Source organism: Schistocerca gregaria, chromosome 7, assembly GCF_023897955.1.
Source record: "Schistocerca gregaria isolate iqSchGreg1 chromosome 7, iqSchGreg1.2, whole genome shotgun sequence".
In the NCBI taxonomy this organism is placed as follows: domain Eukaryota; kingdom Metazoa; phylum Arthropoda; class Insecta; order Orthoptera; family Acrididae; genus Schistocerca; species Schistocerca gregaria.
This window is the reverse complement of record NC_064926.1, coordinates 284,338,640-284,353,586: the sequence shown is the minus strand read 5'-3', so window position 1 is coordinate 284,353,586 and position 14,947 is coordinate 284,338,640. Positions and strand designations below refer to the sequence as shown.

Sequence of the window (14,947 nt, the reverse complement as noted above, 5' to 3'; positions counted from 1 at the left end):
TAGGCAGAAGGAAATAGCAAGGAGAAAAACAACAATTCTGAATGAAGTAAAAAGAGGAAAGTAGGAGCTTCAAAGTAGCTGTCCTGGAACAAGAAGAAACGGAATCTGCCAATAGGCGGAACACCTGATAACGATATGATGATGTGAGCATTTATCCTGACCTGTTGAGGTGATACGTTACTGTGTAACGAACTCATATCACCTGATGATGACTTGCGAAGAAGTTGGAACAAGTTGTGATGCTGTAGCCATTAGTGATAGGTACTTATTTCTATTTTTCTGTCATTTCTCTTCACTTTATTAAGTAAGTATTCATATCTTTGTTGGTGTGGTTTATTTTTTTTCTCTCATGGATAAGCATGTTTCCTTATTATTACTTGATTATGGAAAGACTTTAATTTTTTCTGTTTGATCTGCATTTGTAATATTAACTGCGACGTGAAGAACTGCTATGTAAATCGTAGGCATAAAAGCACAGAGAATGATAACGAGAGTGACAGTAGAACAGCAGTATACAGTAAGGGAGAATTGGTCGGCTGACTGCATGCGAAAATATAGTGGGCCGCGCGTTGTTGATTTGAGATGAAAAAACCTGCCGACACAATGAATCGTGGAACTTAATAACTGATGGTGGGGATTACCGTTGCAATGCGTAATGAAAGTTGAAGGCTCATTATGAACAGAAAATACTATGGTTTGAGTATTACTAAATGAACTGTGTCACAACCTGCACTGACAATCCTTGCACGATTAGGTCTTACAGTTATTGCTGCCGCGTTAGTGAGGCTGTTTTTACATCACAAGAGCCAAGGCTACATAAAACTGTTCATTGCATTTGTCTTCTTAATGAACACTCGAGTGTCTGAAGCCGTAATTGTCACCCTGAACATAATTACAGTTGTGGATCAGGTGCAAGAATGGTTTAACTGATTGTGAATTTGCGATTGCGATAGTCATATGCAAATGTGACAAACAGTTATATCGCGGTCGGAAGTTAACAGTTGTACTGAACTGAGAACTAGGCGTGTATAACAAGGAATAAATGTGTACATGCTAAACCTACGGATTATCACCAACAATTACGTCTATTCAGACAGTGGCCTGTTAAACGCCACTGCGGATGACTTTGCAGCCTAACCAAGGAAAGATTTCATCGGCATTCTTCGCCATGGAAATCAGAGAACGGAGTTGCTGTAATAATTTCATCAGAAACGGCACAAGTTGCCAGCAAACACGCCGCCAATCCTCTCCAACAACGAACAGATGAACTGCATTGCTGTGTGTTCTCCCCAGTTAAAGACTAATATAATTTAGCAGTTGAGACAGTAGATCATTTTTTTTTTGTTGTAAAACTATTTTCTCTCCATCTCTTTCTGTAAATTTTGCTACGTGAATAAAACTGCTTGAAGCTTCCAAAGTAGCTTCAAGAGTAACTTTAAAAGTAGCTTAAACTACAGTAGCTTAAACTAAAGTATGTTAAACCATTAGGTACTGGCTTTTAAATTAATGCACTCGCAGTTGCATGTATTTTGTGTGCCTTTGAGAGGGAAATGTTATAAATGCGTGAGCAGTATTATTTTCAAAGTTACGTTGCATACTTAATTTTTGATATGGTCATGCGCGTAAATCGCGAAGGAGTCCACAATGAAAAATCAGCTATTAAGTTATTTTGAAGGAAATAACCGCTTTTATGATGCACAGCATGGCTTTCAGAAGGGCAAGTACTTGACCTAGTTACAAATGTAATTGAAGAAAAAGTATCTATTCAGTAAAAGGAGCACACTCAGCTAAAATAAAGTTGAACACCATGTGCCACAGTGATCCATAATTAGTAGTAGTAGCTTTATTCATCTGCAGATCTCTTTTTACAAGGATATAGGACTTGTCAAAGTATTTACAAATTTAGATCAATTTAAAATAAGCTAATATGTATACACATATATTTACAGACTTCTAGTTAGAGACAATCATTAGATGTACTCTTGGTATACAATACATTTTTTACAAGTAACTTATTAAACAATGTTATGCCACATTGTTCACTCATATCTCAGTATCAGTCACTGCACACACTATACAAACATTGTTTCATAACACTACACACTCCCATACACACCGGTAATCTCTGGGCCATTTTTGCACCACAACTTTCCATTTACTATCCTGAAATACTGAGTCAGTATCCCTCCATAATGAGTGAGACGTTGAGCTCAGAGGGGGGAAGAGGTGTTAGTATTGTGCCATGCATAGCTTGGGGGTAAGTGTCTCTAGAAAGGAAAAAAAGAAGGAAAAAACATCAAATGAAGGTGTTATGTGGAATGTTGGATATTTTAGAATCGTTATTATTATTATTAATTTGTTTAACTTTTCTATCAAACCCCTACTCTGTTTTAGCTAAGTACTCCTTCACTGTATAAAATGTATTGCATAACAGGTAGTTTTAGCTGTCGTTTTAAATAAGTGTATTTTTGCAGTTTCTTTAATCTCTGTTGGTAATTTATTGTACAGTTTTATTTCTTGTTAGAAAATGCTGTTTTGAGTTTTATGTTTATTTTTTTTGGTAAATGTAAGTTGAGTCTATTTCTTGTTGCATGGTCATGGACAGAGCTGTTTGTGCAGTAATTAGCAAAGTTATTTTTGATGTGTGTAACTGACTGGTAAATGTATTCACATGGAGCAGTTAAAAAACCCCAGTGTTATGAACAGAACTTTACAATGTATCCAACTAGTATTTTTGGTTATTAAGCTTATGGCTCTTTTCTGGAGTTTGAAAACTGTGTTCATATTTTGTGCATTTGTTCCCCAAAAAATAATGCCATAGCTAAGAATTGAGTGTACATATGAATAACATGTACCTAAAAGACAGTGCATATTACACACGTATGATAGGATTCTAACGGCATAATATGCCAATGACATTATGTTTGCAAGTACCTTTGCGTGTTCACACCACCTCAACAATATTCATTCTTATAAATTTTTTTGTTACCCAATCTATAGAGGTGGCATCTACATTTAATTTAACATGATCATTTTTCCTCTTCAAACTGAAATTCATGTCATTAGTTTTCTTTATATTCAATGTTACTTGATTACTTATTGCCCAATCATAACTTCCTTGAGAGTTCTCTTGTTTTCTCAGTGACTATAACATTGCTGTCATCAGTGAAGAGGATTTCTTCACCATGAGTAACACTATTGGGAAAGTCATTGATGTATATCAGGAACAGTATTGGTCCTAATATGCAACCTTGTGGAACCCCTATATTAATGTAGTTTGGTTCTGATAAGTGTTTTACTAAATTTTTAGATCTATTTGAAGTATGTGTTATCTCTACTCTTTGTACCCTATCTCTTAGGTATGATCGAAACCAGTCATTCGCTACCCCTCTCATTCCAAATGTTTTTAATTTATTTAATATAAACTTGTGGCCAACTGTATCAGGCACCTTAGAAATATCCAAAAATTTGCCTGAAACACACTCACTCTGAAACACTTGAAAAATGCTCATTTACATAGTTTACTAAATGTTGTGGATCATTTATTACCTTATCCCCCTCCCTTAGCAGTATGTTATTCTGCATTTGTTTGCTCCTTCCATTTCCTTTTTCATAACATCACAGACTGCTTTGCTTTTATTCTCTGCATTGCATATTATTTTCTCATTAAATGACTTTTTTGCAGCTATCAACACTTTCCTATAGATCTTTCTGTATCCATGATAGAAATTTAAGAATTCTGGATCAATGCGACTGTTTTTAATGGAACTGTTATATTTAAGTGTTTGGGAAGACTTATTAATAAACTCCCGGAAATTGAAATAAGAACACTGTGAATTCATTGTCCCAGGAAGGGGAAACTTTATTGACACATTCCTGGGGTCAGATACATCACATGATCACACTGACAGAACCACAGGCACATAGACACAGGCGACAGAGCATGCACAATGTCGACACTAGTACAGTGTATATCCACCTTTCGCAGCAATGCAGGCTGCTATTCTCCCATGGAGACGATCGTAGAGATGCTGGATGTAGTCCTGTGGAACGGCTTGCCATGCCATTTCCACCTGGCGACTCAGTTGGACCAGCATTCGTGCTGGACGTGCAGACCGCGTGAGACGACGCTTCATCCAGTCCCAAACATGCTCAATGGGGGACAGATCCGGAGATCTTGCTGGCCAGGGTAGTTGACTTACACCTTCTAGAGCACATTGGGTGGCACGGGATACATGCGGACGTGCATTGTCCTGTTGGAACAGCAAGTTCCCTTGCCGGTCTAGGAATGGTAGAACGATGGATTCAATGATGGTTTGGATGTACCGTGCACTATTCAGTGTCCCCTCGACGATCACCAGAGGTGTACGGCCAGTGTAGGAGATCGCTCCCCACACCATGATGCCGGGTGTTGGCCCTGTGTGCCTCGGTCGTATGCAGTCCTGATTGTGGCGCTCACCTGCACGGCGAAAAACACGCATACGACCATCATTGGCACCAAGGCAGAAGCGACTCTCATCGCTGAAGACGACCCGTCTCCATTCGTCCCTCCATTCACACCTGTCGCGACACCACTGGAGGCGGGCTGCACGATGTTGGGGCGTGAGCGGAAGACGGCCTAACGGTGTGCGGGACCGTAGCCCAGCTTCATGGAGACGGTTGCGAATGGTTCTCGCCGATACCCCAGGAGCAACAGTGTCCCTAACTTGCTGGGTTGTGGCGGTGCGGTCCCCTACGGCACTGCGTAGGATCCTACGGTCTTGGCGTGCATCCGTGCGTCGCTGCGGTCCGGTCCTAGGTCGACGGGCACATGCACCTTCCGCCGACCACTGGCGACAACATCGATGTACTGTGGAGACCTCACGCCCCACGTGTTGAGCAATTCGGCGGTACGTCCACCTGGCCTCCCGCATGCCCACTATACGCCCTCGCTCGAAGTCCGTCAACTGCACATACGATTCACGTCCACGCTGTCGCGGCATGCTACCAGTGTTAAAGACTGCGATGGAGCTCCGTATGCCACGGCAAACTGGCTGACACTGACGGTGGCGGTGCACAAATGCTGCGCAGCTAGCGCCATTCGACGGCCAACACCGCGGTTTCTGGTGTGTCCGCTGTGCCGTGCGTGTGATCATTGCTTTTACAGCCCTCTCGCAGTGTCCGGAGCAAGTATGGTGGGTCTGACACACCGGTGTCAATGTGTTCTTTTTTCCATTTCCAGAAGTGTATTTCCTGTTATCCATCTGTTTTTGTGTGATGTTGATACAGGCATGCATACTTTTTGAAATGACTTTTCAAAGTTCAATTTAAATACTGTGGAGTTTTTAGAGAATTTCTTATTCACTTTGGTTTCTTTATGAACTTCATCCCAGCTTTGTTTTGCTAGTTGTTTTGAAAAATCTTTTATTTTGATTTCTGATAGATGCCTTTGGTAGGCTTATAGTTATGGAATGATTCGATTCCTGTTTTTACTGTTGTTATTTGATAGAAATGGTCTGATAGTCCGAGATATTTTACAGCTACATCATATTTTTCCCTGTCTATATTTGTGGCCACATGATCAATTACTGAAGAAGCCATTGTAGTAACCCTTGTTGAACTATTGACCAATAGGGACGTGCTAAAAACCTGAACGATATTTATGAGGGTGCTGCTGGATTCATTCATGATATTAGTGTAGATATTAATGTCCCCACACAGAATTCTGCTGACCTTTGTACTTGAGACTTTATCTAGACCTTCTGTTAATTTATTGAAACAAGTGTGCACACTATCACTGGGAGATCTATATGAACACAAAATGATTAATTTCTTGGTGATATCAGGCCTTGTTAATTCAATAGGTGACATTTAAAAGTGTTTGTTTTCACTTACAGTACTGAGATCATGTCTTAATTTGAACTGTGTTCATTTTCTGATATAAATGCATAATCCTCCACCCTTTGAAGTAGTTCTGCAGTAAGAGTTTGCCTTTTCATACAATAAGTTGGATTTCTGTGTCTCTACACCACTGCTCAGTAATACAAACTACTGTGCCGTTTAAAGATTGGAGCTCAACTTCTAATAGTTGTATTTTATTTTTTATTGATTGCATGTTTTGACGGAGGATTGTTAAGTCTGTGAAATGCCCCATGGTACTCTTTGTTTTTCTTTGTGGCATCTAGTATATGTGATATTTGAGCTGTTAAAATCTGTCTTGTGAGTGATTATTTCCGTATTTTTAAAGTGCTGAAGATACTCTTTAGGCAGGGGAACCTGTTGTCTAGATTTATCCTAAAAAGACCTACTTTTCCTACCTATGACAACAGATATTTGACCATGTGTGGCCCGAGATCCACCCCCTATACTTTCATGAATCAGCTGTACCAATCTTCCCTTCCCAGTCCTCTTTAGGTGTAGGCAATGCCTAGTGAAACCCCATCTGTTGATAGTCATGAAGGGCATCAGAGAAACATGAGCAAAGTTATCCATCCTCAGAGCCATCCCTAACCCCATATTGATTCGCCTCAAAGCTCCATCAAGGTGTGCTCGATAATGACGCCGCAATAGCTCAACAAAGTGTATGTTGGTGCCATGAGTCAGGGAAGCTTCTCGTCCAGGTAACCCCCTATGTCATATGCCCCATCCCTGTCCCAACTGTTTCGCACTGCACCGGTCTTCTATTGTATAGTCCTTACATAAAGACCCTAGGTCATCTGTCACCTGACATTTGGCTTGAAGGTAATTGTGGCCCAGTACCCTGCCCCTAATATTTTCTATAGCTGAGGTCAGGTAAATTATAAAATTTAAAAAGGGAAATGGATAGGTTTAGGTTAGATATAGTGGTGATGAGCGAAGCTCGGTGGCAGGAGGAACAAAACTTTTGGTCAGGTGAATACAGGGTTATAAATACAAAATCAAATAGGGGTAATGCAGGAGTAGATTTAATAATGAATTTAAAAAATAGGAGTGTGAGTAAGCTACTACAAACAGTGTAGTGCAGGTTTAATAATGAATAAAAAATAGGAGTTCGGGTAAGCTACTACAAACAACACAGTGAACCCATTATTGTGGCCAAGATAGACACAAAGCCGATGCCTACTACAGTAGTACAAGCCTATATGCCAACTAGCTCTGCAGACAATGAAGAAATTGAAGAAATGTATGATGAGATAAAAGAAATTATTCCGGTAGTGAAGGGAGACGAAAATTTAACAGTCATGGGTGCCTGGAATTCGATAGTAGGAAAAGGAGAGAAGGAAACGTAGTAGGTGATATGGATTGGGGGAAAGAAATGAAAGGGGAAGCGGCCTGGTAGAATTTTGCACAGAGCATAACTTAATCATAGCTAACACTTGGTTCAAGAATCATAAAAGAAGGTTGTATATATGGAAGAATCCTGAAAATACTAGAGGGAATCAGGTAGATTATATAATGGTAAGACAGAGATTTAGAAACCTGGTTTTAAATTGTAAGACATTTCCTGGGGCAGGTGTGGACTCTGACCACAATCAGTTGGTTACGAATTGTAGATTAAAACTGAATAAACTGCAAAAATGTAGGAATTTAAGGAGATGGGACCTGAATAAACTGACTAAACCAGAGGTTGTACAGAGTTTCAGAGAGAGCATAAGGGAAAAATTGACAGGAATGGGAGAAAGTAATACAGTAGAAGAAGAATGGGTAGCTTTGAGGGATGAAATAGTGAAGGCAGCAGAGGACGAAGTATGTAAAAAGGCAAGGGCTAGTAGAAATCCTTGGGTAACAGAAGAAATATTAAGTTTAAGTGACAAAAGGAGAAAATATATAAATGCAGTAATGAAGCATTCGCAAAAAGGAATACAAACGTCTCAAAAATGAGATCGACAGGAAGTGCAAAATGGCTAAGCAGGGATGGCTAAAGGACAAATGTAAGGATGTAGAGGCTTATCTCACTAGGGGTAAGATCGATACTGCCTACAGGAAAATTAAAGAGATCTTTGGAGAAACGAGACCCACTTGTATGAATATCAAGAGCTAAGATGGAAACCCAGTTCTAAGCAAAGAAGGGAAAGCAGAAAGGAGTATATAGAGGGTCTATACAAGCGTGATGTACTTGAGGACAATATTATGGAAATGGAAGAGGATGTAGATGAAGATGAAATGAGAGATATGATACTGCATGAAGAGTTTGACAGAGCACTGAGAGACCTGAGTCGAAACAAGGCTCCAGGAGTAGACAACATTCGATTAGTGCTACTGACGGCCTTAGGAGAGCCAGTCCTAACAAAACTCTACCATCTGGTGAGAAAAACGTATGAGACAGGCGAAATACCCTCAGACTTCAAGAAGAATATAATAAGTCCAATCCCAAAGAAAGCATGTGTTGACAGATGTGAAAATTACCGAACTATAGGTTTAATAAGTCACTGCTGCAAAATACTAACGCGAATTCATTACAGACGAATGGAAAAACTGTTAGAAGCCGACTTCGGGGAAGATCAGTTTAGATTCTGTAGAAATGTTGGAATACGTGATACAATACTGACCCTACAACTTATCTTAGAAGCTAGACTAAGAAAAGGCAAACCTTCGTTTCTAGAATTTGTAGACTTGGAGAAAGCTTTTGACAATGTTGACTGGAATACTCTCTTTCAAATTCTAAAGGTGGCAGAGGCAAAATACAGGGAGTGAATGGCTATTTACAATTTGTACAGAAATCAGATGGCAGTTATAAGGGTCGAGGGATATGAAAGGGAAGCAGTGGTTGGGAAGGGAGTGAGACAGGGTTGTAGCCTCTCACCGATGTTATTCAATCTGTATATTGAGCAAGCAGTAAAGGAAACAAAAGAAAAGTTCGACGTAGGTATTAAAATCCATGGAGAACAAATAAAAACTTTAAGGTTCGCCGATGACATTGTAATTCTGTCAGAGACAGCAAAGGACTTGGAAGAGCATTTGAACGGCATGGACAGTGTCTTGAAAGGAGGATATAAGATGAACATCAACAAAAGCAAAACGAGGATAATGGAATGTAGTCAAATTAAGTCGAGTGATTCTGAGGTAATTAGATTAGGAAATGAGATACTTAAAGTAGTTTTGCTAATTGGGGAGCAAAATAACTGATGATGGTCGAAGTAGATAGGATATAAAATGTAGACTGGCAATGGCAAGGAAAGCGTTTCTGAAGAAGAGAAATTTGTTAACATCGAGTATAGAATTGTCAGGAAGTCGTTTCTGAAAGTATTTGTATGGAGTGTAGCCATGTATCCAAGTTAAACATGGACGATAAACAGTTTGGACAAGAAGAGAATAGAAGCTTTCGAAATGTGGTGCTACAGAAGAATGCTGAAGATTAGATGGGTAGATCACATAACTAATGAGGAGGTATTGAATAGGATTGGGGAGAAGAGGAGTTTGTGGCACAACTTGACTAGAAGAAGGGATCGGTTGGTAGGACACGTTTTGAGGCATCTTGGGATCACCAATTTAGTATTGGAGGGCAGCGTGGAGGGTAAAAATCGTAGAGGGAGACCTAGAGATGAATACATCCAGCAGATTCAGAAGGATGTAGGCTGCAGTAGGTACTGGGAGATGAAGAAGCTTGCACAGGATAGAGTAGCATGGAGAGCTGCATCAAACCAGTCTGAGGACTGAAGACCACAACAACAACAACACCATCATTTTAACTATTTCTACTACTAATAGCTAATTTGTTGCTTTAATGTTTTATGTATGATGTACAACAATTTTATGTCAAAATCTATGGTTTTGAATGGCTTTTTGGACATTTCTACATTTAAAAGTTGGCGACCCTGCTCTGGTGTATAAAATCCACCAGCATAATTTCGTTATTTTATGCAGATGCTAAGTAAATTAATTGCTGTGCAACTATAGGATCTCAATTATCCTACCCTGTTAAATTTGGAAACCTGCTCGATTCTGTTACTGTAAACTAGGATATCTAAACGAACTGGACATTGCATTCAGATTTATTTAAGGGTATTGTGTACTGATATTTCTTTAGAATTTTCTGAATTTACATAGCCAAAAATCCGATGTGTGCAGAACCTCAGAATCGTCTTATTGTTCTATTTCTATCAAATTAAATAGTGGATGCTGAGAAAATAAGATTAGGAAATGAGACACCAAAAGTATTTGACGAGTTTCGCTGTTTTGGCATCAAAATAACTGATGCTGGCCGAATTACAGAAGATATAAAACGCGCTGGCGATAACATGGAAAGGATTTCTAAACTGAGGAATTCGTTATTGGCGAACATAAATTTAAATACTAGAAATACTTCTCTGAAGACATTGTATTTGTCTGGAGTGTAGCCCTGCACGGAACTGAAACGTAGACGATAAGCAGTTCAGACAAAAAGAGAATAGGAGCTTTTGAAATGTGGTGCTACAGAAAAGAACGCTGGAGATTAAAGGGACAGACCGAGTACAGTAACTAATGAGAAGGCACTTATTCGAATTCGGGACAAAAGAAATTTATGGTACAATTTGACTATTAGAAGGGATCAGATGCTTTGACACGTTGTGAGACATCAAGGAATCGTCAGTTTGCTAAAAGGGGAACGTGATAGGGTAAAAATTGTTTAGGGAGACGAAAGGATGAGTAGAGTAAGCAGGTTCAAATGTGTAGATTGTAGTAGTTATGCTGAAATGTAGAAATTAGCATACGATAACCTAGCATGGAGAGCTTCATCAAATCTAATTTCAACAACAACGACGTTCACGTATTGTATAGAAGTAATATAAAACATTTTAAAAACATATAGTTACTGCCGGATAGAGGCCTCACAGTTCATCCATTGCTGCCACGCGCCTCGCCCGACCTTGAATCGCCCCTTGCTACAATCTGTAACTGCAAGGTCACCATAATACATAACAGTACGTCTTTATCAAGAAAAGATTAATTGATAACGTTCTTATCCCAAAAAGTTACGCAATTTGGTACTCTACAAGTCAAACATACCGTGATCATTAAAAATATTAGAAATATATCAAAAAACTACGAAAGCGTGTGAATTTTGGCCACTAATTAACTTTTGGCGCCGATATACTTCTCTCGCCGCTGGCTTAGACTGTCAAGTGCTAGCTGCTATCTGAATCGAGCAGCTGTTGAATTCGCGTCGGCCTTGGCGTTAAGAGGAGTGTGTCTTCTGTGCAAGACGAAACTGTTATCAAGTAGTGTCGTGTCTGCGCAAGGCGAATCTGTTACCATGTCAGGTACGTACGGGTACCGTATTTGTTTCTGTAATAATAATAATAACAATAATAACAGCAGTATACGGGATGTAGTACATACATCGCAAATGACTTGCCCATGGGTATTATTTCGTAACACAGACAGAACTGCAGCACATTACTTTACTCCTGACTGTATTGTAGTGGTGGGTAGGAAATCGCGTATCTGTTAGAAATCACATTGATTGATAAGTCACAAATATCAAAATAACTTTTCAGACTCTAACAGCGATTTCAGTGACAATTAGCAGTCGCAAGTCGCTTTTCATATTCAACGATGTGAGCTATTTGTTGGCCAAATTTCGTAGTGCTTTGTGCGATTTCAGTGACAATTCGAGGCAAGAAGTCGCAAGTAGCAACTAAAAAGCGCAGGTAACAGTGCCATCTTTTGACCAAAGTTCGTCCTACGTTCCTTCCCTGCGATTCGCTATTGAGTCCAACTGCGATTTACGTGACAAGTCACAACTAAGAGTCACAAGTAGCAACTAAAAAGCGCTGTTAACATCGCCATCCGTTGGCCAAAGTTCGTACTACGCTTTTTTCTCTGCGAGTCGCAGTTTAGTCCAACTGCAATTTCTGTGAGCGCTGTTAACATTGCCATCTGTTGGCCAAAGTTCGTACTACGGTTTTTCTATGCAATTCGCTGTTTAGTCCAACTGCGGTTTCTGTGACAAATGACAACTAGAGGCCGCAAGTAGCAATTAAAAAGCGCAGTTAACATTCTTTGCCGAGTGCGATCTGTTGACCGATGTTCGTACTTCGTTATAAGAACCATGTGCCTCACGAGATCGATGTACTGTGTTTGCATATCATATGACGACATGCAGATTCATCACCAGTTGTGGTTGGTCAAACACAACTGTGATTCTGAATGTATTATATCAATAAGAAACAACATTGCCTTTTTCTCAAGAAAATATTATTTAGAGGCAGGTAACGTAAAATATGCGTTTGGTTCTGCTTCCAATTTGAGAATTGTGATTAATACTCCACACGCCTACAGGACTTTGCATTGTTAACACAGCAAAACTCAGACATCTGTATAAGTGTAATGAAATGAAGACAATAGTATTGAGTCATATGAATGCCTCACTTTTGTTCCAACACAGTTCAAGACTCTGGAGAAAAATTTTACACCTGCTGTTCTTCATGGCAACTCTACACACAAGAACTTTTTGCCGACACTACAACCACCTACAAAAGCAAGCTTTTCCTGAGTTACCTTCAAGTACTGCACTTAAACTGTTTCTGATTTAACTGGAAGATCTGTGCTTCCCACTTTCATATAAACAGCCTAAAAATGCATACTCTAGACCTCAGGCTATGTTATAGGTCAGTGTCACACCAAGATTGTGGGGAAAAGGGGGGAGGCGGCATGTCACTCTCCAACAAGTCTTTACCAATAATTAAATGGCCTAAAATTTACCGGTATAGGACAGCTGAACATTTAGAAAATGAGATTTTCATTATTCACTCACTGTATTTAACATTTATCATTCCTTTAAAATCGCATACCAACTTCAGTTGAACACAGTGCAATCACTCATTCTGCACACTTATTTCATAATTATGGTACTATGGGAAAAGGGGAATATGGATAACTGTATTGAAATTGTCCCCATAAATGTTTTGTACATACATATACTTCAGCACGAAGAAAGGTACACGTGTACACTGTACAAGGTACAAAGGCTGACTGGAACATTAACATGGCGGCTCGTCAGAGCAGTTAGAATTCAAAGATCATGCTTTACGTGGTCTATGTGACCTATCGACGCAACACAGCTCCCCCCCCCCCCCCTCCAGTACAGATTGCAGCATATGAGGCCTGAGAGGAGGTCGTGTGGACATCGGAATTGGAGTGAGTAGTGCGAAGCGGCAGGTGCATGACTGGAAGCTCCATCTCAGTCAGGATGTCATGTGAAGGCGCAGTGATGGGCTGCAGGTCCATATCATAACCAGACAGTCAGCAAGCGTGGATGATGTGTCGGCCAGCCCGGGAGTAGAGGTGTGGGGAGGGTTGCAGTATGTGAGTGTGCCTGCCTATATTGCAGATCAAGCCATCTGATGAGATGAATGCACAAACTCTTGATGGATCACACTCTTGGGGGGGGGGGGGGGACAGGCTATGCACTGCACTATCTTGACATCTAGTTCCTCATTGAGTTTCGAGTCTGCAGTGTCTGTAAGGAGCACGAGCACACGGTCGTTAAAAGCGACAATCACGTTATTTACACAGTTAGAAGGTACATTGCAGCGTATGTTGAAAGTCGGGGAGTAAGTCTCTCGAGTAGATGAAACATCATCAAAACTTGAATGTCGTCTTGCCCCTCCGGAGTACTTCAAATGGGCTGAAGTATTGGGGTTGCATGGCTTGTCTAACAAAATCGTCCCTGAGCATAACGTGGGAGCACGTGTTGAGTGCAGTTGGCACATATGTGTCTGGCGGGGAATGACTAATAGGCGAGTGTAGCTGTGCATGTCTAAAGTGGGTGCTAATTCTACTGACAGTCTGGGGAGGTGGGGAAATCCTCAGGTGCTTGAGGCAAGATAAGTTCCCATGGTAGTACTGGGTTCTCACCAAAAACGAATTCAGAGATGGTGCCCTGTAAGTCAGGTTTAAAGGTCGAATGGAGACCGAGTAACACCCAAGGAAGCGACTCAGACTAGAGGCAGTCATGGCACCTGAGTGTTGTGGTGCCATTGTTCCACTAAACCATTGCTTTGCGGTTGTGGTAGGCTGTTGTATGAACTTTTTAATACCGCAAAGTTTACATAGAATCGTGAAACGTGCAGACTCAAACTGTTGACTCTGGTTGGTGATGATGGAGGACGGGTAACCAAACCTAGTGATCATGATGAGACGAATCCCTTGGCCATGGCTTCTGCTGTAATGTTGGGTAAAGGAACAGCTTAAACCCAACGAGACATACAGTTGATTGTGGAGAGGATATATCTGTGGCCCTCTGATGGTACCGTAAGGCCGATGAGGTCGATATGTACATGACGAAAACGTCCTTGTGGAATGTCAAACTTACCAAGGGGAGGGGGGGGGGGGGGGGGGAGAGGCGTGGCATCTGATTTTGTTGTGTTGCTAGGAAATGCAGCTGCATGCCCAGATTCGACAGTCCTGCTTAACATTTTTCCAAACAATACACTCAGTGATGAGGCGTGTGGTAGCGTGGATGCCAGGGTGGCCGAGGTTATGCAAAGTGTCGAAGACTTGTTGGCGCAATGTGGGAGGGAGCAATGGCCGCTGAGTGCCGGTAGAAGAGACACACCACACTTCGTCCATAACGCCAGGGAACTTGGCTTTGGTAAACACAAGCGATGTCTGAGGGTGCATGAGGAGAGTTTGAGATTCCTCATCAGAGGCCTGGAGAGTGGCAAGGTAGGATAAATAGATGATGTGTGAGACAGTATTGATCAGCAAAAAGAAATCAGCGGGAATGTTTCCCATGCTTTTGATGTAGCATATGTCCATAGTAAATTGAGAGACTAGGTCGAAGTGGTGGAAACGCCGATGGGGTGGGTCCTTGGGAGGGTTGCAGAATGCGTCCACCAGTGGTTTGTGGTCAGTAAGGATGAAGAAGGAATGGCCCTCGATGTCAGGGCGAAAGTATTTGATGGCATCATAGACCACCAGAAGTTCTCTATCAAAAGCGGAATATTTCTCCCGTGCTGTAGACAGTTTTTAGAGAATAAATGTTGCTGTAATACTGCCCTGGCCA

The 14,947-nt window shown here is 40.9% G+C and overlaps 1 protein-coding gene across 1 annotated transcript in view; it reads left to right on the top strand.

Moving 5' to 3' along the window:
* The first annotated feature begins 10,904 nt into the window (after positions 1 to 10,904).
* Positions 10,905 to 14,947, top strand: part of LOC126282116 (D-threo-3-hydroxyaspartate dehydratase-like) — a 118,546-nt gene continuing 114,503 nt past the window's right edge. The window contains exon 1 of the mRNA XM_049981583.1: positions 10,905 to 11,198. Within this exon, the coding sequence (XP_049837540.1) occupies positions 11,192 to 11,198 (7 nt within the window). The 5' untranslated portion in view covers positions 10,905 to 11,191. The remainder of the gene's footprint in view (positions 11,199 to 14,947) is intronic.